The sequence below is a fragment of the Scatophagus argus genome, chromosome 6 (genome assembly GCF_020382885.2).
Source record: "Scatophagus argus isolate fScaArg1 chromosome 6, fScaArg1.pri, whole genome shotgun sequence".
In the NCBI taxonomy this organism is placed as follows: domain Eukaryota; kingdom Metazoa; phylum Chordata; class Actinopteri; family Scatophagidae; genus Scatophagus; species Scatophagus argus.
This window is the reverse complement of record NC_058498.1, coordinates 26,272,243-26,299,651: the sequence shown is the minus strand read 5'-3', so window position 1 is coordinate 26,299,651 and position 27,409 is coordinate 26,272,243. Positions and strand designations below refer to the sequence as shown.

At 42.3% G+C, this 27,409-nt stretch overlaps 1 protein-coding gene across 1 annotated transcript in view; it reads right to left on the bottom strand.

Annotated features, from left to right (window-relative positions):
- Positions 1 to 1,729: 1,729 nt before the first annotated feature.
- lonp1 (lon peptidase 1, mitochondrial) overlaps positions 1,730 to 27,409 on the bottom strand; it is a 29,711-nt gene continuing 4,031 nt past the window's right edge. Inside the window, exons 5-21 of the mRNA XM_046391083.1 lie at positions 25,337 to 25,450; positions 25,100 to 25,161; positions 24,547 to 24,676; positions 24,169 to 24,252; positions 24,003 to 24,071; positions 22,295 to 22,446; positions 19,097 to 19,235; positions 18,764 to 18,942; positions 18,473 to 18,560; positions 16,099 to 16,221; positions 15,899 to 16,015; positions 15,562 to 15,702; positions 15,226 to 15,391; positions 15,046 to 15,132; positions 14,813 to 14,940; positions 14,380 to 14,544; positions 1,730 to 2,449 (exon numbers count right to left, since the gene is read on the bottom strand). Coding sequence (XP_046247039.1) covers positions 2,294 to 2,449; positions 14,380 to 14,544; positions 14,813 to 14,940; positions 15,046 to 15,132; positions 15,226 to 15,391; positions 15,562 to 15,702; positions 15,899 to 16,015; positions 16,099 to 16,221; positions 18,473 to 18,560; positions 18,764 to 18,942; positions 19,097 to 19,235; positions 22,295 to 22,446; positions 24,003 to 24,071; positions 24,169 to 24,252; positions 24,547 to 24,676; positions 25,100 to 25,161; positions 25,337 to 25,450 — 2,100 coding nt within the window. The 3' untranslated portion in view covers positions 1,730 to 2,293. The remainder of the gene's footprint in view (positions 2,450 to 14,379; positions 14,545 to 14,812; positions 14,941 to 15,045; positions 15,133 to 15,225; positions 15,392 to 15,561; positions 15,703 to 15,898; positions 16,016 to 16,098; positions 16,222 to 18,472; positions 18,561 to 18,763; positions 18,943 to 19,096; positions 19,236 to 22,294; positions 22,447 to 24,002; positions 24,072 to 24,168; positions 24,253 to 24,546; positions 24,677 to 25,099; positions 25,162 to 25,336; positions 25,451 to 27,409) is intronic.

The following is a 27,409-nucleotide window of genomic DNA, read 5'->3' as shown; positions in this document are numbered from 1 at the left end:
ACTGGACAAGCTGCCACAAACTCCCGTACCTCATTATCCACGGAAGGCCACCAGAAACGGCGTTTGAGGATGGTAAGAGTCCGTGGAGCCCAGGATGACATGCCCACTTGGAGGAGTGGGCCCACTGCAGGACCTGAGAGCGGGCAGCCAAAGGAACATAAGACCGGTTAGGTGGACCATTACCTGGATCAGGGTCGGTCTGCAGTCCCTCTTGAATCGATTCTTCGACTCCCCAGGTAATGGCCGCCACCACTCGGGAGGAAGGCAGGATCTCTTCTGTACCGGCTGAAGTCTGGGACGAAGAAAACTGACGGGAGAGAGCATCAGGTTTAGAATGATGAATGATGACTGAATGATTCATTCACAGAGTGATAAAGGTGTTGGTGAGGCGGCGCAGTCTGTGCACACGGTCCACTCTCCCTGCAGCAGCAGCTGCGCTGCTGACAGCTCAACTGAACTGACAAATGAACAAATCACTTGAGGAAATGATTCAGATTCCTCTACCTGCTACATCGAGCCCACTCCCATCTGGGTAAGGGAAGCGGCACAGTGAGGATTCTCTTCTTGCCTTGGACTTTTTCAGTTCCTTTAATACCATCCAGCCCCCTTTGCTTTGGGACAAACTGAGCAGGATGAGAGTAGACCCTTACCTGGTGAACTGGATCCCCAACTACCTCACTGACAGGCCACAGTATGTCAGGCTGAAGGACACCATGTCTGACACTGTGGTCAGCAGCACTGGGTTCAGTGGGTTCAGTGCTGGAGGACTTTTCTTATAGCTCGGAGCTGTGTCACATATAGAAGTACGCCAACGACACAGCCATCCTTGGATGCATCAAGGACGACAGAGAGGAGGTGTATCGGAGTCTGGTGGGGGACTTCGCTGCCTGGTGTCACACTAACCACCTACAGCTCAACACCTCTAAGATGAAGGAGCTGGTCACTGACTCTGGGAGGTCCAGACCAAGATCGCGACCAGTCCTGCTAGGTAGAGCTGAGGTGGAGTCTGTGGAATCATACAAATACCTTGAGCTGTGGCTGGACTGGACAACACACACCAGCCACCTGTATGGGAAGACACAAAGCAGGTTGTACTGAGTTTGCGGTCTTTCAACATCTGCAGCAAACTGCTATGGATGTTTTACCAGTCTGTGGTTGCCAGTGTGTCTATACTGTGGTGTGCTGGGGGGTGGCACATCCTAGAAGGACACATCCAGACTGGATAAACTGATCAGGTGGGCTGGCTCTGTGGTCGACATGAAGCTGAATACCAAGACATTTTTGACAATGTTATGCTTCAAACTTTGTGGCAGCAGTCTGGGCAAGACCTTTTTCTATTATAACATGACTGTGTCCCTGTGCACAAAGAAAGGTACATAAAGACATTGTTGGATGAGTTTGGTGTGGAAGGACTTGAACGGTCTGCAAAGAGCCCTAAACTAAACTGCATCAAACACCTTTAGGATGAACTGTAATGGAGATCCTGAGCTAGGTCTTTTCATCCAACAGAACTGACCTCACAAATGCTCTTCCGCATGAATGGCCAAAAACTCCCAGAGAAACACTCCACATCTTGTGGAAAGCCTTCCCAGAAGAGTGCAAGCTCTTACTGCAGCAAAGGACAGACCAACTCCATATCAATGTCTGTATTTAGAATACAACATCATTTAAGTTTCTGTTGGTATAATGGTTGGGTGTCCCAATACTTTGGTCCATAAATTGTATGTGATTTGTGATACTGATTTTTTTTTTTTTTTACAGATGAAAATAACCAGCAACATTGTATAAACTGATTCAAATCTCAAATCCATTCACAGAGTCACAGGGTGGTTATAGCAGATAACAACAGCCAACAGAGTTGTCATTATTTATTTTATCGTCATCACATCTGGTCATTACTAATATAAAATATTAGAAAAAGAAATCTATTAAGAGTCCATCCACAGTCCTGTACAATGTGAACTGTGGCTAAAGAAGCTGCCTGGCATTATCACCATCACAGCCACTGTATATATCCATCTTCGGCGCAGATTCAGTCCAGAGCTGTCCTCTGTCACCTCATGGTCTTCCTACATTGGGTGTCCTGCGATGGCTAAATTATATGTGGGGGACCACCAAACCAGCTGTTCCAATGATTTTGGAACAGATAGTGCCGATAGATAGTGCCGAGTCCAAACAGCATATTTACAAGAATCAGTCAAAAACTAGTGACTGGCACTAGGATCTGGGTTCTGAAGTGCCATGGAAAGGAATCCTAGTTCTAGTTTGCCTTAGCGCTGCAGCTGAAAGTAGGTTATGACTGGTTCTGTGGAAAGACAATTGGGTATATCTGGCTGTAGTGATCCACAAAGTGGATCTCCAGGCCTTCAGTAATGTAGTCCGGCAGGTCAGAGAAGTCCTTCTTGTTCTCAGCTGGCAAGATGATGCAAGTCACACCAGCACGACGAGCCTGAGAATAACAAAACAATCCAGTTCAAACTCTGAAGTAAACACGTACATTAATTTGAAACTTATGCAAAAACAGTTTGGTCTAAAGACTGTCAGTTTGTCATTTCATCCAACATGTTAGATATATCCATCCATCCATCCATCTTCTTCCGCTTTATCTGGGACCGGGTCGCGGGGGCAGCAGCTTGAGCAGGGCTTGACCAGACTTCCCTCTCCCCAGACACTTCCTCCAGCTCTTCCGGGTGGACCCCAAGGCGTTCCCAGGCCAGCTGAGTGACATAGTCCCTCCAGCGTGTCCTGGGTCTTCCTTGGGGCCTCCTCCCGGTGGGGCATGCCCGGAACACCTCCCCAGGAAGGCGTCCAGGGGGCATTCGGAACAAATGCCTGAGCCACCTCAACTGGCTCCTTTCGATGTGGAGGAGCAGCGGATCTACTCCAAGCTCCTCCCGGGTGACAGAGCTCCTCACCCTATCCCTAAGGGAGCGCCCCGCCATCCTGCGAAGAAAGCTCATTTCAGCCGCTTGTATCCGAGATCTCGTTCTTTCAGTCATGACCCAAAGTTCATGGCCAAAGGTGAGGGTAGGAACGTAGATTGACTGGCCACAGTATGTCAGGCTAAAGGACACCATGTCTGACACTGTGGTCAGCAGCACTGGGTTCAGTGGGTTCAGTAGTGAAGAGAGAGCTGAGCCGCAAGGAAGCTCTCTCTTCACGGAGGGCCTTGCGGCTCAGCTCTCTCTTCACCATGACGGGCCGGTACAACGACCGCATTACTGCTGTCGCTGCACCAATCTGCCTGTCAATCTCATGCTCCCATCTTCCCGCAATCGTGAACAAGACAGAGATACTTAAACTCCTCCACTTGAGGCAGGAACTCTCCTCCAATCCGAAGGGGACAGTCCACCTTTTTCCGGTCGAGAACCATGGCCTCGGATTTAGAGGTGCTGATTCTCATCCCAGCTGCTTTGCACTTGGCTGCGAACCTCCCCAGCGCACGCTGAAGGTCCTGGCCTGAAGAAGCCAACAGGACAACATCATCCGCAAAAAGCAGAGATGAAATCCTGTGGTTCCCAAACCAGACACTCTCCGGCCCCTGGCTGCGCCTAGAAATCCTGTCCATAAAAATAATGAACAGGACCGGTGACAAAGGGCAGCCCTGCCGGAGTCCAACATGCACTGGGAACAGGTCCGACTTACTGCCGGCAATGCGGACCAAGCTCCTGCTCCGAGAGTACAGAGACCACACAGCCCTTAGCAAAGGACCCCGGACCCAATGCTCCCAGAGCACCTCCCACAGGATGCCACGGGGTCCAGTGTTCCACGACCAGGACGAAAACCGCATTGTTCCTCTTGGATCCGAGGTTCGACTATCGGCCGGATTCTCCTCTCCAGTACCCTGGCATAGACTTTCCCGGGGAGGCTGAGGAGTGTGATCCCTCTGTAATTGGAGCACACCCTCCGGTCCCCCTTCTTAAAAAGAGGGATCACCACCCCGGTCTGCCAGTCCAAGGGCACTGTTCCCATGCGATGTTGCAGAGTCGTGTCAACCAAGACAGCCCCACAACATCCAGAGCCTTAAGGTACCCAGGACGAATCTCATCCACACCCGGTGCTCTGCCACCAAGGAGCTTCCCAACTACCTCAGTGACTTCAACTTGGGCAATGTATGGACCCGCCTCAAGGTCCTCAGCCTCTGCTTCCATAACGGAAGACACGTCAGCAGGATTGAGGAGATCCTCAAAGTATTCCTTCCACCTTCCGACAATATCTCCAGTTGAAGTCAGCAGCTCCCCACTTCCACTGTAAACAGTATTAGCAGGGCACTGCTTCCCCCTCCTGAGGCGCCGGATGGTTTGCCAGAATTTCCTCGAGGCCGACCAATAGTCCTCCTCCATGGCCTCCCCAAACTCTTCCCAGACCCGGGTTTTTGCTTCCGCAACCACTCGGGCTGCCGCACGCTTGGCCCTCCGATACCCGTCAGCTGCCTCGGGAGTCCCACAAGCCAACCATGCTCGATAGGACTCCTTCTTCAGCTTGATGGCATCCCTTACTTCCGGTGTCCACCACAGGGTTCGGGGATTGCCGCCACGACAGGCACCGGAGACCTTACGGCCACAGCTCCGAGCAGCAGCTTCCACAATGGAGGTGGAAAACATGGTCCACTCAGACTCAATGTCCCCAGCCTCCCTCGGAATCTGGTCAAAGTTCTCCCGGAGGTGCGAGTTGAAAACCCCTCTGACGGAGGGTTCCGCCAGACGTTCCCAGCAGACCCTCACAACACGTTTGGGTCTGCCAAGTCTGTCCGGCTTCCTCCTCCACCAGCGGATCCAACTCACCACCAGGTGGTGATCGGTGGACAACTCAGCCCCTCTCTTCACCCAAGTGTCCAAAACATATGGCCGAAGGCCAGATGACACAATCACAAAGTCGATCATTGACCTCCGGCCCAGGGTGTCCTGGTGCCATGTGCACTGATGGACATCATTATGCTTGAACATGGTGTTCATTATGGACAAACTGTGACTAGCACAGAAGTCCAACAACAGAACACCACTCGGATTCAGATCAGGGAGGCCATTCCTCCCAATCACGCCCCTCCAGGTATCACTGTCGTCGCCCACGTGGGCATTGAAGTCCCCCACTAGAACTATGGAGTCCCCGGTCGGAGCACATTCCATTACCCTTCCCAGGGACTCCAAGAAAGCTGGGTACTCTGCACTGCCGTTTGGCCCATAGGCCGAAACAACAGTGAGAGACCTATCCCCAACCCGAAGGCGTAGGGAAACGACTCTCTCGTTCACCGGGGAGAACTCCAACACATGGCGGCTAAGCTGGGGGGCTATGAGCAAGTCCACACCAGCTCGCCGCCTCACACCATGGGCAACTCCAGAGTAGAAGAGAGTCCAGCCTCTCTCCAGGAGTTGGGTTCCAGAGCCCAGGCTGTGCGTGGAAGTGAGCCTGACTATCTCTAGCCGGTACCGCTCAATTTCCCGCATGAGCTCGGGCTCTTCCCCCCCCCCAGTGAGGTGACATTCCATGTCCCCATAGCCAGAGTTTTTGTCCGGGATTTGGGTCGCTGGGACCCCTGTCCACAGCTGTCGCCCAAACCACATTGCACCAGCCCCTTCTGAACCCTCTCGCGGGTGGTGGGCCTATGAGAGAGCGGGCCCACGTCACTTATTCGGGCTGTACCCGACCGGGTCCCGTGTTAGATATAATGATTCCTTATAGTTTTGGTGACCCCTTGACTTTTCCTCTAAAGCAGTCGAGTAAAAAAATATATATATTTGTGCAAACAAAAGGTTTAAATTTAACAGACCACTGAAAATTAAATTTGTTGAGCACACACCCTCATACACCCTAATTGTAACTCTGACTCTGCAAACAGCTAAATTATTATTATGTTGCTCAGTCTGTCCAAAATTTTGCCATTATGAGAGCCACTACCTGATCTTTAAACTTGTTAAGACTGAATACACAGTTCTAATTCAGCTAGACAAAGACACAGCTGCTCATGGGTTATGAGCAGCTGAGAAGATAGCAGGACAAACTGGATGAACACATCTCATTGGATATGAATATCTAGCCCTTCCTTGGGCTCCTTCAGTGTCAATCTCTCACTCTCCAAAGCCAACCCTCCACGCACCATAACTTTTCCATAATATTAAGGACATAAACTTGGACAATCTATCCTCTAGTATCAATAGCCTCCCAATGCTGACAGTTTTTTACACCAGATGAATGGCTCTCACACTACAACAACAGCCTCCATAACCTTCTAAATAATCTTGCTCCACTCAAAACCAGATCTGCGTCCTTTACTCTCTCTGCACCTTGGTTCACTCCCACTCTTCAATAGTTAAAAGCAAAAGGACATCGACTTGAAAGACTCTACAGGAAAACTGGTCTCACTGTGCACAAGGACATGTATTCTCATCATATTCTCCACCACAAAAACTGTATTTCTAAAGCCAAATCCATCTACTACTTTGGTTAAATTAGCTCAAATGATGGAAATTCCAAGGCCCTTTTCTCCCTTCTTACAAACTTCACAAAGCCCCTGGACTCACTTCCACAACAATCTCAATAAATTTCATCCTATTTCAAATTTTACATTCATCTCCAAAATTCTTAAAAAAAACAGTTGCTGTCCCACTAGATACCCATCTATTCTGCAATAATTTATATGAACAATTCCAGTCTGGTTCCCGTCCCCTCCATAGCACTGAAGCAGCACTTCTCAAATTCACCAATGACCTTCTCCTTACTGCTGACTCCGGTTCACTATTCATTCTCCTCCTGCTTGATCTAAGTGCGGCCTTCAACACAATCTCACACACCATCCTTCTGGACAGACTTTCCTCCACTGGCATCACAAACACACCTCTCAAATGGTTTCAGTCATACCTTTCAGGCCGCACTCAGTTCCCTGCCACCACAGGTTTGCCCCAGGGCTTTGTCCTACAACCCCTGTTGTTCATCATTTACCTTCTCCCCCTCTGTCACAACTTCCACAAACATCAAATTCACTGTCACTGCTATACGGATGAGAATATATTATATACGATATAGAATAATTATTAAAGATCTGTCTTCTTGGAAAATACACGCACCATTTTTCTTTTTGGAGGCATATTTAGTAGCTCATCTGTTCTAAAACATGTGTTTAACACTGCTGATCTCTTTGAAAGTAATGTTAAACACATGTTTAACATCTCTTTGTCAGTAATGTTACATATGTGTTTAACATTACTGACAAAAAGATCAGCAGTGGGACAGTTTTACTTTAACCAATATTTTGTAATGGCCTTGCTTGTAATGGTACTGATACTGAAACCCAGGGTTCTGAAATCTTTCTTTCTTCCAGAAAGCCTGAGGAAAAGAACATGACCAGAAAACATGAGAAGAGTCAACCATGATCTCTCCATATTCCCTTTAGCAGCATAGCTGAGTACCACCTGGTTTAGACCTTTGTTTGGGAGTGATAACAAAGGAATCAGGTCAATGTTTGTGTTGCTCAAGCATTCAGGCCAAGTTATTTTAATGTCCAGCTCTTTTTTGTGGTTTCACATAGTCTGTAGGGCAACCTTATTCAGTGATGTGATGTCATGGTATAACCTGCTTATCAGGACCTTACTGCTACCTGACTTCCATGCATTAATAAAGATGTGAACAACAAATAGTGGCTCTCTTTGATTAGAAATGTCTTTTATGAAACTAAACAAAGACATAAAGCTGGGGTGTCACAACTATTTTCCAGCAGGTGGTGCAATTAGCATAAATGAATATTGGGATGTATTGAGGTTTGCATTCTGATCCAACACCTAAAGTTTGGTGCAGCCTGGACAATGTATAGTTGAGTTACAACAAGTCCTTGTTTCACAGCAAAGGGTGGAATTTCGCCTTGCATAAACGGAAAGGCTGTTTCATGAAAAATCATGATTAAGCTCTTAAGGTGGTTCTGACTGCATTTGGGGTGTTTCTGGTTGAACTGAGCAAAACAGTAGACAAAAACAACAACAACAACAACAAAAAAAAAAACAAAACATAATTTCCTGTTGCCAGCAGGTGGTGCTATGAGAAAAAAAATGAATATTCATGTGTATATGTCTTCAGGTCAAAAGTTTTATCCAACATATGAAGTCTGATGCAAATTGGATAATGTATTCTTAAGTTAGAGCAATTTCCTGGTTGAGGTGAAACATCAAACTTTGCTGTGTCATCACAGCCACGCCTTTTAAACATTGCAGAAACCTTTGATAACTTTTCATAGTCAAGGACTTTTGTACAAGGTCACCAAATGTGAAGTCAATCAGATTAACCTCCTAGGATGAGTTTGTTAAAATATGACCGCTTTAAGAAACCCATAAACTGTATAAATTTGAATATTAATTTAAAATGGCCAACTTCTTGTACAGTTTAAGTCTTGGCACAGGTCTCAGGGAGTAGTATAGGCCTACCAAATTTCTTTCATCTAGGTGAAATGTACAGCAAGGGCTTCTATGTTTAAATATTGTAGGTCGCTATGGAGTCATTTTGCCACACCCAATACCGAAACCTATCAAATATCAAATATTACTGTTCTCCTCTTGGGACAAGAGTGCCAAGATCCATGAGGTTTTGAGCCTACCCTAAGGAGGGGCTGTTTGTTGCCAATTGCTTGGCTGCAGAACACCCTGGAGTCTGCTGTAATATTTTTACACGGACTGCCCCACTGAAGTCTGGAATTGTATCTGATGGAGAACTCCACATTAGTTTTCATTGGTTTTCCTTCTCTCCACTCAGTGTCCATTTTGCCCAGGCAGCCAGGAGGAAAGCCAGAGACTTCACATTTGAGACTGAGATGATTGTGTGTGTCTCGCTGCAGTCCTTGGTTTCATGGTGAATTATTATTTTGAATAATCAGATTGATTAAAGAGCATGGTCCAGACCTGCTCTAATTGGAAAGTGTCATGAGACAGCTTTTGTTGTGAGTTAGTGCTATATAAATAAACTGAAGTGAATTGAATTGACTTGACTTGCCTTAAATTAATCTGTTCAACAAACTATCAATCAGAAGAAATGTAAAAATTTTTTGATGGAAAAGTTCATATAGCTTTCATTCATGAGGAGAACCTAAAATTAAACAGAGACTGGGTTGGCCAAAACTTTTATTCCTCCTTTACATCAAGGAGTAGTGATGCTGCTTGGGGCATGATGTTACAATCACAGGGACACTGAATGGGGATAGTGTCTCTTATTTAAATTATGACTCCCCATTACATCCATCTGCTTTCCATGCTAATGCATTCTCCCTTTTTACTGAAATGGACTGTGGAATCCTAAGTGATCGCAGGCTTTAACTGTTGTCTTAACATTCACCTGAATAAAGTGCATTTACTTAGCCCGCTGTAGAGACACAGGTGGGACCCCACACTTACAGACAGACACTTTCTTTTCTTACGTCCACAAATCGTCGTCAAGAACAGCACCCTCCAAGGCAGCGATGCTAAAAAAAAAGTTCCTCCTAAAAACCAGTATTTTAGAACGCAATTAAGTCTTAAAGGTTGAAAAGGGTAGCCCAGGATTTTCTCCTATTCCGTAAAGGGAGAATGCTAAGCCTAATCAGTGTGATATTAAAATATCTTTTTCTGCTCATCTAAGGCATAAGAAGGGGCGGAACAGCAGAATGCCTCACACTGACTAACCTCCAATGTTATCATCGAACATCCACACATCATCCAAACATCAACAAACATCATTTCCCCCTTTCGACAAGTTTCAGTCAGGTTGTCTTCGGTTGCATTCCACAGAAACTGCTCTTCTTAGAGTCTCAAATGATCCTTAAGGTAGGATGATAAAGGAGAATGTTCTGTGTTGGTGTTATTAGATTTCAGTCCTGGACTACCATTGAGAGGCGTAGTGCCTATTAAAAGCATTTACTCTCATAGATGTTTGCCAATTTTATTGCTTTTATAAATGGAATCAGAGTCAATATAATTTGGCTTTTTTGTTTTTTAGAATTTACAAAGATGTTTGATGTCAGAGTTAAAACAGATTTCTACAAAGTAATGTCAATTAATTAGAAATATATAATGTAAAAGAAGTAATTGCATGAATATTCACCCCTTGACTAACCTAATTCAGCAGAGTTCTAGCCAACTGGTGCCAGCAGTCTCAATTAGTGAAATGTACAGTGAATGTGTCTCAAGCGATTGTGGTAGAAAGACACCTGTGTCACCAAGTTCCAGTCACTAGTTAAATCAGTATTCCTGGCAATAATTACACCATGAAGACAAAAGAACATTCAAACTAACTCTGAGAAAAGGTTACTGAAAAGTTTAAGTCAGGATATGCATACAAACTGAACATCCTCTGGAGTTCAGTTAAATGCATCATTAAGAAATTAAAGGAATATAGCACAATGTAAATCTGCCTGCAGCATGCCGTTCTCACACAGTGAATGACCATGCAACAAGGAGACCACCACGACACCTAGGACTACTCTGAAGGAGTTAAAAGCTTCAGCAGCTAAGAAAGGAGAGACTCTGCATACAGCAACTGTTGCCCTGGTTCTTGACCAGTCAAAGCTTTATGGGAGAAAGCCACTGTTGAAGAAAGCTCATATTACATCTCAAATAGAGTTCACCCAAAGACCAAAGTGGAGCTTTTTGGCCACCAGACTAGATGCTTTATTTGACAGACACCAAACACAGAACATCACCACAAAGACACCATCCCCACTGTGAGGCATACTGGTGACATCGTCATGCTGTGGGGATGGTTCTCAGCAGCAGACCCTGGAAGGCTTGTAAAGGTAGAGGGTAAAATGAATGCAGCAAATATAGGGAAATCCTGGAGGACAATCTGATTCTGTCTGAGAGGGTCTATTTTCCAGCAAGGCAATAACCCGAAGCATACAATGAAAGCTACATACAAATCATTCAAAGACAAAAACGTGAATATTCTGGAGTGGCTCACAGGCCAAACCTCAATCCAATAGAGAATTTGTGGCTGAAATTAGAAGGGCTGTTTACACCTGACCCCTGTGCAACCTGACTTGAGCAGTTTTGCAAAAAAGAATAGAGTAACATTGCAGTGTTGAGACGTGCAAGCCTGATTGAGACCTATCCACACAGACTCAGTACTGTCATTATGGCCAAAGGTGCATCTACCAAATACTAACTTGAACTTCATGCAATCATATATTTTACATTCTATATTTTTAATTAATTGACATTACTTTGTAGAAATCTGATTTCACTTTGACATTTTCTTGGTGTTCTGTAAAAAAAAAAGAAAAAAAAAAAGAAAAAAACTTTTCATAGACACCATATATTTCTTCTGTGGTTTAGGAAGCATATCTGTACTATAAAAGCTAATAGTATTGTTCCTTTCACGGGCTCAAAAAACAGTATGACAAGTCACTTTTTAGGTACTAGCAGATCTGTAAACTTTATCTTCCCAAAAGTAAGATTACAACTGAGTGGTTTCTCTCTCTCTCTCTCTCTCTATCTTAAGATGCTGAACAGTGCTCCTTTTCCCCCAGTAGAGGACCTGCATCATTTTAACTCACTTTCTGAGGCTATCTTGGCCTAACAATTTCAAATAGTGGGTGGGGAGATGTTTGGTCAAGGCTCATAAACTTGTCTGTCCACTAACAAAGTCAAAAAGTTCCAGTTTAAAATTATTCACAGCCTCCAGTTTACACCTGTGCTTTGGAAAAAAAATAAGCATATACGTTCCAAATATTGCAATAAATGCAAGGTTTCTGATGGGGGTTATACTTCATGTTTCTGATTGGCCTTTTATTAAACATTTCTGTGGACAGGTTTGTAAATACATTGCTGAAATAACTGGTAGAAATCTTGATCTTATCCTTCTGTCTTGTATTCCTCATTACTTTAAGTACTGAGCCCTATACCCTATTGGCTAGCTTTTCCGCACGGCGTAAAGTGGTGGACAGTGCGGTCAACTGGAGTTGTTGATGAGACAAAGGACTGGGGGACAGTGGAGGGAGAGGTTCCTCCAGCCAAGGCCCATATACCTGTCCCTCAGCGAGATGCACCAGATGCAGGTGTGAGTGATACACTCTGACTGGAACACACCTATAATTCACTGAGAGACCAAATACAACCCCTAGCGCCTTGCTTTCTTTGTATGAGAAAAAACTTTCTTCCTGCCAAAATGCAATAAAAATCCTCTCCTTTTTTTATTTTAGCCATCATCATTAGCCATTATTGTAACTCCCTTTTATTAGATTGCCTCACTAAGTCTCTAAAGACTCTCCACCTAATCCAGAACGCTGCTGCACAATTACTCGCAAGAATTACTGGTATTAGAGATCATATTTCTCCTGTACTAGCTTCTCTACATTGGCTACTTGTAAAATTCATGATGGAGTTTAAAATTCTTCTCCTCACATACACTATTTTGCCAACAGTATTCACTCACCCATCCAAATTCAGGTGTTCCAATCACTTCCATGGCCACAGGTGTATAAAATCAAGCACCTAGGCATGCAGACTGCTTCTACAAACATTTGTGAAAAAATGAGTCAATCGCTACAGACCTCCAAACTTCTGGTGGCCTTCAGATTAGCTCAAGAACAGTGCGTAAAGAGCTTCATGGAATGGGTTTCCATGGCCGAGCAGCTGCATCCAAGCCATCCATCTCCAAAGCGTCAGATGCAGTCGTGTGAAGCACACAACCACTGGACTCTAGAGCAATGGAGACGAGTTCTCTGGAGTGACGAATCACACTTCTCCATCTGGCAATCTGATGGATGAGTCTGAGTTTGGCTGTTGCCAGGAGAACAGTACTTGTCCGATTGCATTGTGCCAAGTGTGAAGTTTGGTGGAGGGGGGATTATGGTGTGGGGTTGTTTTTCAGGAGCTGGGCTTGGCCCCTTAGTTCCAATGAAAGGAACTCTGAATGCTTCAGCATATCAAGAGATTTTGGACTATTCCGTGCAACCCAACCTTGTGGGAACAGTTTGGGGACGGCCCCTTCCTGTTCCAACATGACTGCGCACCAGCGCACAAAGCAAGATCCATAAAAAGTTTGGTATGGAAGAACTTGACTGGCCTGCACAGAGTCCTGATCTCAGCTCGATAGAACATCTTTGAGATGAATTAGAGCGAAGACTGTGAGCCAGACCTTATCGTCCAACATCAGTGCCTGACCTAACCAATGCGCTTCTGGAAGAATGGTCAAAAAGTCCCATAAACACACTCCTAAACCTTGTGGAAAACCTTCCCAGAAGAGCTGAAGCTGTTACAGCTGCAAAGGGTGGGCCGACATCAAATTAAACCCTATGGATTAAGAATGGGATGTTACTTAATTTCATATGCGTGTAAAGGCAGTTGAGCGAATATATTTGGCAATATAGTGTATAAAGCCCTGAAGGGCCAGGCACCATCATATGATAGTTTCCTATTATCCCACCAGAGTTTTACGTTTCCAGGATGCAGGGTTACTTGTGGTTCCTAGAGTCTTCAAAAGTAGATTGGGAACCAGAGCCTTTAATTATCAAGCTCCTTTACTGTGGAACCATCTTCCGGTTTCGGTTCGGGAGGCAGACACCCTCTCTGCATTTAAGAGTAGACTTAAAACTTTCATTTTTGATAAAGCTTATAGTTAGGGTTGGTCTAGGCCGGCCCCTAGTTATGCTGCTATAGGCTTAGACTGCTCGCGAATCTCCCAAGACGCACTGAGCTCTCTCTTCCTCTCCCTCTCCTTCTGCACACAATTATGTGACATTAATGCATGTCACTTTTTCTGCCTTCTAAAAGGCAGTTTTTCCTCACCACTGTCGCCAAGTGCTTTCTCAAGGGGGTACGTTGGGTTCTTTGTATTACAGTTTAAATAAAGAGTTTGGTCTCAACCTGCTCTAACTGGAAAGTGTCATGAGATAACTTTTGGTGTGAATTGGCGCTATATAAATAAACTGAATTGAACCGAGTTGAATTATTCTGTTGAACATTTGTGTGAAATTCTGTCATGCTTAGCATATGAATTCTTCAGTCATGGCTAAAAACATGTTTTGTGTCACAAGGACCTTTGACTTGTGAGCACAAAATCTAATCAATTCATCCTTGAGTACAAGTAGACATCTGTGCCATTTTGAAGAAATTTCCTTGAGGCGTTCCTGAGATACTCGATCACAATAATGGGACATATGTACATATGAACAAATAACCAAAACGCATAATGCCTCTGGCCATGGCTATCACCAGTGAGAAGCCATAAAAATTTGTCAGCAACATTACAGAGGTACATTGCTAAACAGATGACAGTACTGTTTTAAACACTGCACATATTGGACTAAAGCCAGATTGGCTACAAATAAAGCACAATTAAATGACCATGAGCATGAGCATGTGACATGATACAAGAAGGCATTAGTGTGTGTGTGCGTGTGTGTTGCCTGTCTGCGTGTCTCGTACTTACAGCTATAGTTTTCTCTTTGATTCCACCTACTGGCAATATTTTGCCAGTCAGTGACACCTCGCCAGTCATGGCTACATTCTGACGCACGGGCTGGTTGATTGCCAGGGACAACAGTGCTGTGACAATGGTGCAGCCAGCGCTTGGTCCATCCTTGGGAGTTGCCCCCTAGAAACATGTGACAGCCATAGACAAAGACCTAGGAATACGCATTGCTGCAAGCTACAGTGCATTTTTGATACTTTCACATAAAAGCAGGACATTTTCACTTCTACACATGCCGGCTTTAAATCCATTTCGAAAAAACACTACACAAATAAAATGCATTTTCATTTCCAGACTATTTACCAGCTAGTATAAAAAGGCTATAAAGAATAAAAATATCAAGTAAAGTAAACAGCAAGTAATTTATTTACAGGAGTATCCTCATGGTTACCTCAGGGACATGCAAGTGCAGATGGGAGTTGACTAGGAAATGATTTTCTGGATCATGGGTCATCAGAAAGGCTCTGGCAAATGTTGAAGCAATCTTTGCACTTTCCCTCATCACATCACCCAGCTGACCTGCAAAGAAGCACAATCATCTTTAATATTTTTTCTAGTGGAGATATCAGACCAGAGTTTTTGATTAACCGCCACTATGCAGAGTTTACGGCCTCCCTGACTGACCTGTAACCTCCAGTGACCCCTCTCCTTTAGCGTCTGCTCCTCCAGAAGGACGCCGCAAGGAAGTCTCAATAAACAGTGTTGAGCCTCCTACAAAGAGGACAAAATGCAAGTAGACCTTCAGTGTGTTACAATTTCTACTGATGCAGTTTTTGTGTGTGTGTGTGTGTGTGTGTGTCTCACCGAGAGCAGTCCATGCTAGCCCCATAACCACTCCTGGTGGGGTGACAGTGTACATTCGATCCACTGTAAAAATGGGTTTACCCACGTAATCCTGCAGGTTGTCAGGAGTAACAGTCACTGTGGTTTGGTCACCACTGACAAGAGAAAAAGCCACCTTACGAAAAACCTGACAGACATATGGAAAGGGATTAAATGGGTTAATCAGAGTAGGATTCAGTTTTTGTGACATGCAGAGTATTCTACTGATTAAAACCAAAATCTTTGTTCTGAGTAGCCAAATGCATGTATTCTCGGGTTAAGTAAAAACTAAAAGAACAGAGCTTTACAGTACTTTACCTTTTCAACTTGCTTCTGCAGGTTCCTCACTCCAGATTCCCTGCAGTACTGCCTGATGAGAAGACTGAGGGCATCAGATGAGATTGTGGCCTTCTCCTCAGTCAGACCACACAGAGAGCGTAGCTGAGGGACCAGGTAACGCTGGACAAACAAGACAAATAAAAATTAAAAGCATAATGTCAGAGACTGAAATTTTATTTACTAATCGATCCATTAAATGTGAGGAAAATTAATCTGCTGTTATTAAACACATATAATAGTATTCATATTAACTGAAGTTACATAGCTCACTTTTTTTAAACAACCACATACATGGAGACTTATACGTTCATAGTACCTCAGCAATAGCCAGTTTCTCCTGAGCCACATATCCAGACACATTGATCATCTCCATCCTGTCTCTGAGTGGCTCTGGGATGGTGTCAATCACATTTGCCGTGCAGATAAACAAAACCTTTGTTTGAGTAGAGAATAATGGGTGTATCATTTTTCACTGGGACTGTAGAATTGCACATAAAGAGCATATGGTACTCTTACCTTTGACAGATCTACAGGAACATCAAGGTAGTGGTCAAGGAAGTTGGCATTCTGTTCAGGATCCAGAAGTTCCAGCAATGCAGAGGATGGATCGCCCTGATAACCACGACCAATCTTATCCACCTGGTAATGACAGGTCAGAAAAAGAATCATTACCACAATTACTCTCCAACACAGTTCCCAACCATACAAGGTTTATCTTGTCCAGTTAATTTCTCAATCTTTAGAAATGCATTAACCACAAAAGACATATTAAATAAAACAAAACAATCACATCTTTGGTTTTCACAATGACTGAAAATTACGTTATATTTTGATTTTGTATTATCTGACTAAAACTATAAACAGTAAAAAAGGAAAAAAAAACTTTTAGACAGTGATTTGAGCACAGCTCTTTTTCATCAGTTCTTTAAACATATTACTCTTACAGTCTTCAGTTTGCATCTTTTTAGACAGTATTAACAGTTTGAACACTGGTCTAAACTGATCTTTTTACTTCCCCGAGCAGGATCTCCTGCTTAAACGACAGGATCAGAAAAAGTGTATGAAAAAGTACGTCAAATACTTGAATCACTACGCAAAGATGAATGCAACTGAACAGCTACTAAAGCTACTAGAAAATAAAAAAAAAAGGACTATTTTAATTACGTAGTTCACTACTCACTAACACTGTACATCAGTGAATCCCAATTAGCAGTCAATGGAAGCCAAATGTCTGGCCTGAGTATTGTCATAATATGTGAAATAATAATGCACAACATGTGTAATAAAATGCGTGCTGCTCTGCATTGTTGATAACCTCGACCCACACCATACACATGACCTTTGACCTATATGCCGTAGAACGTGCGTAGGCATCGCAACACGCGACATACTGCAGCTGTACACAATCTTCTACTAGCTAAACCACCTCTCAACAAATTAGTTGAACTAAGTCACCACCAGGCATGCATGAAAAACCGCAACCATCTGGTTTGCTCAAAGCACAAGACAAGGAAGTTGGGGTGAGTGACTTTTGGAGTGTGGCTCCCAAAGCCTGATTCAAAAACACGAGAGCTATTGCAGTGCTCCTACTCACAACGTTCCCCTCCACTTACATATTTTTTTCAGTGAAATCTATTGAGAATCAGGACAAAAACAGATGTACATGTTGGCCATTGCCTCAGGACTGCCACAACAGAATACCATCCACACATCAGAAGGATCCCTCAGCCCATCTTTGTCACTTCACTAACTGAGAAAATCCATTTACTTGGTCCATTTGTCAATCTCTGCTACATGATAATTACCAAAAGTTTCATTTGTATAAAACATGTTTTACACTTCAAATGTTACAGAGCTTGAAAAAACAAACAGAGGCAAAGAGAGAACAGAATCAATGAAAGGCTGTGCTAGTTGGGAAAATTGGATACAGCAATTAAATAATAAAAAATTAAGTTATATTGTTTACCACAAAAACAACCAAAACTTACTAACTGGCATTATTTGGTAAACACATATAAAAGTGCCTAATAATAATGTATTGTTGTCTTATTGAGGTATTTAACATCATATTTCAAAAGTGACAAACTGAAAATCTCTCTGCCTGTCTCCGGCTTCACGGTCACTTGGCTCTTCTAGGGGTGAATGTGACTGCAGAAACACTGCCGATACCTGTCTCTGTGGAAAGTTGTTTGGACATTTTGCAGATTTGTTGTTCTTGATGTTATTGGTGGTAAGCAGAGGTATGTCAGGCCTTTGTGGAAAAGTTGACACAGTTATCTTTGCTTCAGGAAACTCTTTTCCTACTGTGTATCAGTGATGTAAAGTTGTTGTTAGGCATTGTTTTGGTTATTGGTTCAGAACATTGTCCATGTATTGGCATTTGCATAATTAAAATGATTGGTTTTGAACTTACTTTGTCTCAAGAGTGCTTTTTTTCCCTTGTTTGACCCTCAAAAACAAGCTTTAAATTATTATGACTACTATTAATAATAATAATGTAACAACAACAATAATAATAATAATAATAGTAGTAGTGGTAGCAAAAACAACCACATAAAACACTTTATTGATGCAATGGTAAAAAAAAAAACCAACTGGATGTTTTGGCCCTTAGCTTAGCAAGCTTGACATAATTTAGCCCTTGAGTTAAGTTAATTGCAGAACCCTGCTGTACATGTATGCACATCAACCAGCTAAAAGATTAAAATTGCAACTCAAGGGTCCATGCAAAAGATAAATATGCTTGGTATTAAAAAAACATTAAAAAAACATTTAAAAAATTTAAATGAAAAAAATTATATATATATATATATATATATATATATATATATCATTATTATTATTATTTTGGACACAAAAGCCATAAATACAGCAGCAGCACCATACCGACCTCATCTATTAGCACCAGAGGGTTTTCTGTCTTAGTCTTCTTCAGGCATTGGATAATCTTTCCTGGCATCGCTCCAACATATGTCCTCCTTGACAAACATAAACACATTTTAGAAAATCTTTTATTCTTTGTTTCCCTATTTTTGTCATTTTCTGAATTTATTTGATGGATAGCTAAAAGCGAAGGGGGTGGAGATACCATGCAGCATTATATATACATGTATACGTGCAAACAAACACACACACACACACACATGCGTATGCACTGTAATGGCAGTATAGACTTCCAGACCTGTGTCCCTTAATCTCAGCCACATCTGTCATGCCTCCCACACTGAACCTGAAGTACTGTCTATTAAGGGCTCTGGCTATGGAGCGGGCAATGGAGGTCTTTCCCACACCTGGAGGACCATAGAAACATAGGATTTTCCCCTGAGTGGAACCACGCAGCTGGCTCACTGCTATGAATTCCTGCACAAAGACAAAGAGGGAGTAACACTTATTTCTGCTAGAAAAAGCTCCAGGTTTTGATGCATGGACAGACGTATTTTAACATCTGTCATCCGGGTCAAAAAGCATTTTTTAATATCTTGTGATTGTTAATGGTGTGTTTGCATTTGCTGACCAAGATGCGTTTTTTAACATCATCCATTCCATAATGGTCTTCTTCCAGGACCTCTTTGGCTCTCTCCAATGATAAATTCTCTTCACTGTTGGTACCCCAGGGAATGCTGGTCAGCCAGTCCAGGTAGTTTCGGGTTACACTGAAACACACGGTTGTTGTGGTTGTTTTTGTACTTTCTTCATGTTTGTTGTGTTGGAAACAAGAACAGAAATGTTTTCAGTATCCTGATGGGTTAATTCACAAAAGGATTACATAACACACAAATAAGACAAAAAGATGTAAGAGCTAAGGGCCTCACACAGAGTAAAAATTGTTAGCATCTTCTGAGAGTTGATCGTAAATAAAGCAAATTTATAAGAGACCACACAATGAGTTTCCACATTTATAGTCAGTATTGTGGACTGTTCACTTTTGGAAGTCTCTCCTGAAGAGTGAGTACCATCGGTGGGGGGGGGGGCTATCCTTATGATATTAATTTTCTCTCTTTCTCACCACGCAAACTTATCTTGTTTCTCTCCTCGATGTTCTATACTTTGCCACATGGATAATCTGGAACTTAGCTTTATATGTGTGTTTGTGTTTGTGTTGAAATATCTTGCGAAATAGTGGCAAGTAATGCCACTAAGTAATGCTTCCAGGTTCTGCAATTAAATTTTGAATTTTTTGAATTTTAGAATGTAAGTGTTTCTCACGAAAATCCATGGTGTTTTTGTCACATGTGTACCATAGTGACTGTGTTTTTGCCTTTATTACTGAAGCACTTATTACTTATGACAGAGATACACCCATTAATGCTGGAAAAGGAAGCCCAGGGATTGTATCCAGTGCGGAACCTGAAGGGCCAAGGCATTCATGGATTAGACCAGAAAATAAGAACTGTTGGAATGCTAGGAGGAGCAAGGACAACAGATCAGGTGACAGATATCATCATCCCCACACTCTGACACTGGGTACCAAGCCAAGCTCCAACAACAGATACAGAGTCCCTGAACACAAGGCCAGCTGACCTGAGAATGAAAATCATGACATAGCTGGAAGCTGGTAGGGCTGTAACCTCCCAGTCAACTGGTCGATTAATTGGTCGCCAAGTTCTGGCTCGACCAAAATTCTGATTGGTCGATTTTTTGCCATGTTAATTTCATCAAGAGGAAAGTAACAAGTGCTAATGGGAGTGTTTTCAGAGCATCCCGGTTTCAGTTTGTCTTCAGAACACCCCCTTGTTTTGAATATTTTGGATTAGTCCAACCTACTAGACAGATAGATTAAAGAACGTAGTAGAAGACAGAAAAAAGTTGAACGTGATATGCAACATATGCAACATCGAGCTGTGATATGCAACAGCTTGCATATCACAGCTCAACTACAAACATATCACCTAAAAACGGTAAGCTAACCTGTTTGCGTTAGGTTGCTCCGTCCGTTTTGAGTATAATGATCATATCAGAATTGGCATATTTCAATGTTTTAGCCTAATAATCGTTTTATAACTTCAGGTGCACCCGCCCGCAACAACGGCAGCATCCCTCAGATACACCCAGACCACCCTATTTATTTTTTTTTTTTTTTTTTTAGCCTAATGCGCAGTTGCGCTGTGCCCACTGTTTGTAGGACATATGTTTTAGCCTATACTTTATTTTTCAGTTATGAACTTTATTTCATTTCTGCACTCACCTTTTTGTGTTTAAGAGTAAAAGTTAATAGTCTATTCGTGTCTCAGCTGCGAAGCTGAGCTCCGTTCAGTCTTGCTCTGCGCGAGGACATGCACAGAGCGAAATGATAGTGTCTGTCAATTATTACAACATGACTAAAACAGTTGTCTAAATATTCCGCAACAGTTAGTGCTGACATCACTAGCTGACATAGTATATTTTCGGAAATCAAGGGCTATGATATTGACGCAAGTGATGGAAAACGCTGTCAAAGCCAACAGACTCCAGTGTTTAATCAATCCCCTCCCAGTGAGAAATAGAGGGACCCGTATATTTCGTCCATTGAACTAGAAGTCCTCATGCAGGCATATGCTGAGAATAAGCACATCATGAACACACTGGCAGCAGCAAAGGACAGAGAGTCGGGGTGGGAGAAAATGCTCGAGTCAACGCTTAAGTTTAGTATTTAATCACTCTTAAAATATCACAGATGAAAACTGCTAAAATGGTACTGAACCTAAACATTAATTCTCATATAGATGCAATCTGGCAGGGGGAAAAGAACGTGACAGAAGCTAAAATTTATATATAAAAACATAATTTTATCAGGTAAGGCTTAAATGTAACAGGCTTATGGTTGTTCCGTATTGTTGGAGAATAATTTTTCAACTTTGAAATGATGCTTCATAAAGCCTAAAGAGGAGTTGGCCAAAACCAAGGAAGAAAAACGGTACCGCTAAACTAAGAAGTCATCAGGACAAGATAAACAATCCAGTCTGGGCCTCAAAATCAATAACCAACGTAAACCCTGCGAACTAAAGCAGCCTCCTGATCACCACCTGTGAATTTTCCCATTGTGGGACAACAAAGGAAAACTTACCTTATCTCATCTATAGGATCCTCAATAAAAGGACTTGCTATTTTAATAGTAATTACTTGGTCAGTCTCTGCTAAAATGTATGTTACTGAATGAATGAATGAATGAATGAGGAAATGAAGCAGCGGTCTGGCTGAGGAGGAGACGGACAGAAACTCAGAGTTTATTGAAGAAAACCTGCTTCCAATCAGGTTATGTTCATAGACTAAGTTACCATGGTAACTTACTCTGAGTGTAAGTTACCTCTCTTTCTGAAGTGAGCTTGAGTTACGCCTCTGTTTCAGGTTTGAGTTACCTTTCTTAATGAAATCGTTAACCCAGAGTTTCCCACATCTCAGGCTTACTTACTAAACCTGCTTTCTGAAATGGGCCCCTGGCACCCCTGTGGTCGATTACTATTGCTAAGAGACAAAGTACCTTCTGAAAGTCTGCTGGAAGATGTGAAAGCAGCACTATAGACTCTCCCTACTAAGTCAATAACCCAGAACCCAGGGATGCCTGCAGCTTTTGGTTTCTTTTTGATTTTGATTTTCTTTTTAATTTCAGCATTAATGCCAACTGCAAACAAATAGTTAGCATAGGAGGCAATTTTATGATTTGCACTGGAAAAGGTCACATTTTCTGTGCACATTTTCTGAGATCATGAGACACTTGAAAAGACACGAGACCAACTTGAATTCAGAGGAATGGTTGTCCAGCAGTCCCAGTTTGTTGAGTTCTTCGTTGATGACGTCCATTATGGGCTGAGGGACAGTCTTCTCTTTGAGTCTCTCTCTGAACTTCTCCTCGATAGCTTCTTTGTCCTCTTTTTCCAGACCCAGCTCCTGAAAACCCACATTTTTGGAAAATGCATAGGTGTGACATTCAGGGAAAGGAGGTTTCAAGTCTAAACATCAGAGAAGACAATGACAAGCAGACGTACGACATAGGATCAGAGGACATACAGTGCTTCCAAAAAGCATCCACACCACTTCACTTTTTGCACATTTTCTTATGTTACAGCCTAAATACATTAAATTCATTTTATCCCTCAAAATTATACACAAAATACCTCATAATGACAAAGTGAAACAACTTTTTTCAAATTTATTAAAAATGAAAAACAAAAAATGTAACATGTACATAACTATTCACACCCGTTGCCATGACACTCAAAATTGTTCCTGGATGCACCTGAAGTCCTCGCAGTTGACAGTGCATGTCAGAGCACAAACCAAGCCATGAAGTCAAAGGAATTGTCTGTAGACCTCCGAGACAGGGTTGTGTTGAGGCACAGATCTGGGGGAGGGTACAGAAAGATTTCTGCAGCATTAAAGGTCCCAAAAAGCACAGTGGCCTCCATAATCCATAAGTGGAAGAAGTTTGGAACCACCAGGACAACTAAACTGAGTGATCGGGGCAGAAGGGCTTTAGTCAGGGAGGTGACCAAGAACCCAATGGTCACTCTGACAGAGCTCCAGCATTGCTCTGTGGAGAGGAGAGAACCTTCAAGAAGGACAACCATTTCTGCAGCACTCCACCAATCAGGCCTGTATGGTAGAGTGGCCAGACGGAAGCCACTCCTCAGTAAAATGCATATGAAAGACTGAGTTTGCCCACCAGAAACAAAATTCTCTGGTCTGATGAAACAAAGATTGAACTCTTTGGCATGAATGACAAGCGTCATGTCTGGAGGAAACCAGGCACTGCTCATCACCTGGCCAATACCATTCCTACTGTGAAGCATGGTGGTGGTAGCATCATGCTGTGGGGATGTTTTGTGGCAGCAGCGACTGGGAGACCAGTAAGGGTCGAGGGAAAGATGACTGCAGCAATGTACAGAGACATCCTTGATGACAACCTGCTCCAGAGTGCACTGGACCTCAGACTTAGATGAAGGTTTATCTTCCAACAGGACAACAACGACCCTAAGCATACAGCCAACATCACAAAGGAGTGGCTTCGGGACAACTCTGTGAATGACCTTGAGTGGCCCAGCCAGAGCCCAGACTTGAACCCTATTTAGCATCTCTGGATCTCTCTGATCTGAAACTGGCTATGCACCGACACTCCCCATCCAACCTGATGGAGCTTGAGAGGTTCTGCATTGAAGAGTGGAAGAAACTGCCCAAAAATAAGTTGCTGCCAAAGGGGCTTCAACAAAGTATTGATCACACGGTGTGACTACTTATGTACATGTTATATTTTTGTTTTTATATTTTTAATAAATTTGTAAAGAAGTCCAAGCAAACTTGTTTCACTTTGTCGTTATGGGGTATTTTGTGTAGAATTTTGAGGGAAAAATGAATTTAATCCATTTTGGAATCAGACTGTAACATAACAAAATGTGCAAAAAGTGAAGCGGTGTGAATACTTTCCAGATGCACTGTATAGTGTCTACCTTCTTTATGATCTTGAGCTGCTCCTGTAGCAGGTACTTCCTATGAGTCTGCTTGATCTTCTCTTCCACCTGTGAGCAGAGCAAGGAGGCAGATGTATGACTGAGGGTGATGAGGATAGCCGCTAGTTAATGCTCATATGTTTAGTGATCTCTGATGACTTCTGACCTCTCGGCCCAGTCGCTGCTGCAGTTTACTCAGCTCATACTCCTTCTTTAGCAGAGACAGAGCTTTGTACAGACGCTTCGGGATCTGCAGAGATACACAGCAACAGGTTTCATCGCTTTGCACACTTTTAACTCCTTCTACTTTGTACAGCTTCAGTGGAAGAAGCTCAATATCAATATAAAAGCCTATGTATTGTTTGTCCTTGTTGTTGTTAATGTGACTGCATTCTGTGCAATGACAACGTTGAATTGAATTTAATCTTTTAAAAAATTTAAGAGAGATGTCTGTGTGCTATTTGGGGATGAGAAAGTTCATTTCAGGACTGTCTCTCACAAAGAAGACAGTCCCAAACAGGCCTTAAGAGTGCAGACTGCTCACATTGATCTCCTCCAGGATATCCTGTAGTTCATGTGACTCTGCTCCTGTCAGAGCTGCTCCCATGTCGCTAAGGTAGATGGGATTATCAACCACTCTCTGACCAGCCTGCATCATCTGGAGGACTGACTCTCTGCCATACACATAAACAAGGCATATTTGAGAACACTTGAGACTAGTTGAAATGATTTTTACTTATTTAGCTGCTGCCTTAGTGAATCACAGATTTACTTTCAACATTTTGCAGTGCAATTTATATGAGTAAATTGCAGAGTTTGAGTAAGAAGAGACGAGCAGAACTCTACAGCTGATTTGTATGGATTACACTCGCGTCCAGATCAGCCACTCACAAAATTCAACTGCAATAACTGGGTTTCAATCTGTACAGGGCAGTCGCTATGCATATTTATTTATTATTTACACAAAATGTAAAATTCAAAAACTAAAACGTCCACATTTGAACCTGAATCAATCAGTAACTCTATTAAATATCTATTTAAAATGATTTTCATCAGAAAAGATGTTTTATGGGTTTAGTTTAAGTGTCAGAACTAACCTGTAGAGGGGATTGAGTGCGATGATGTCCCTGATGGTCTTTACTATCTCTGCTGTCAATGCCTGCTCACATCACAGAGATTACAGTATTTGGATTCTACAAGAGGTTTCCTTTTCGTAGTAAAACAATCTGTGTCGTGAAATCTGCTAGAGCATCATAAATAAAATGTATCACTTGGCAAAAGTTTCTGTCTTACCAGCCCCTGTTGTGCTACATATATTGATTAATGTTCTGTACCTTGACCTCCTCAGTGACTGTGAACTGTTCATGCTGAATGTTGTCTACTTCGACCATCAGAATGTCAGAGGAGGGCAGAGGCTGAAGACTGGAGCTCAGATCTGATTTTGAAATCTGATAATCAACAGAGATAAAATCAAAACATGAAAAGTAACAAACTATAAATACTTATGGGTGAGCATCAAAAATGCTTGTTTTTTTTAAATAACCCTATAACCCTACTGTAGGTTGAACAAATGTCATGGCAGCACCAGCTGAAACTTAACATGGACAAGTTTACAACAAAGTGGCATATTTCACATGCAATCACATTAGATAAATATGAAGAAGTTAAACACATAATCCAGGTTCTAATTAAGACAGATGCAGTTACTGGACCTACTAAATTTAATCTTAGATTAGAAATTTGCCCTTATACATATGAAATTAAAATGACAGGTAAGATTTCATTGTGAATGTACAGACTGCTGTATTATATTCACATGTTTGATCAGGTTCTTTTGTTATAATTACAGTGCTAAAGTAAAACCACCAACCAATTAACTACAAGTGGGCCAACCATTGTCACCACCCTTCAGTTAACTCAAAAGTACTCCAAAGATGGGAAAGAAGTCAGATGGCTTAACAGAATTTTTTGTGGATACTGTATTAAAAAAGGGGGGAGTTTCAGGAATCTTATGTGCAGTGAAACACCAAAACTCTACCTAGAGACCAGAAGTATCCTTGCTGCACAACTGGCAGAGAAAACAACTACAAGGCTTTTAAAAACATTAAACTAAAAACCATTTTAGAAGAACCTAATAATTGAAGTGGGATTATTTATTATCTTATTTATTATTTTAATGGGCTCTTATTGATGAACTGCATTTCCCAGTAGACCTTGCGGTTCACAAAGAGGAAACTGCCTCAGCCTCTGAGACTGACGTATAGGAGCATGGTGAATGAAGAGCCAAATGTCCATCCAGCCATCCATTATCTATCCCTGCTTATCCGTTCGAGGCTTGTGAGTTGACTGTAGCCTATCCCAGCTGGCATTGGGCAAGAGGCAGGGTACACCCTGGACAGGTCACCAGTAAGTAAATAGAACTATCAAAACAAAAATTGTCTTCAAGGTATACTACTCTACAAACCACAGGCAAAGGTACTGGGAAAAGGCAGACAGCATGGTCATAGTAACCTAGCCTAGTAGCCACAGCTTAGTGGGGAGCTCAAAAAACTATTTGTGTTCTGTTCTGCCCTTGATTTTACTCATGAAATTCAATATATATACTTAAAAAAAATAATTTGTTTAATAACCATCTAGTATTTTTGGTGTTGATGAAGGTTAGCAATGTTGGCAAGGGTGGCAACATTTAAATGACTAGTCAGCTAATCGCACATAGTCTCAACTTTTGTATTGTTGAGACTATTGAGACCCATTGTACAAAAGTGAAGACAAAATATTCCAGACACAAGCACTGCCATTTTCAGCTAATGTCACCTGGAACTAGATTCTCGACAGTGGTCATCAGGTGGTGGAGCTGCAGGCTCGGGATCTGGCTCAAACACCTGTCTGACCCAATGAGCAGCAGTCAGCTGTCCATCATGACATTTCACTCCTTTTTTATAGGATCGGATATCAAATTAAAACCAAAGTTATCAGTAACATAAACACTTGAAAATATATCAATGTGATAAGAACTACCTAAAATAATGATGATGAGCATGACCATGACCATCTTCACAAAAAATTGATTTGATGTGTGCTTTGAGATTTTTAGTTTGGCCATTGCCTTATTTGGGTTTTGGGGTTTATGATAATGCAGCCAGCCAACAGGGGACAATCCAGATGTTCTGACTTTGCTTTTGGGGAGCTCTGTGTTGTCTATCTTCACATACAATCAATGGTGCGAATTGAACTGGTTCACACAAACAACCTTAAAAAAAAAAAATATATATATATATATATATATATATATATATATATATATATTAATGGTCATACATTTAAAACAGGACTTGACTGTGTGAAGTGTGACACAATAGATTAATAATCAAAGTTAATTTGGTTATGTTGTGCTTTTTGTTGTGGTC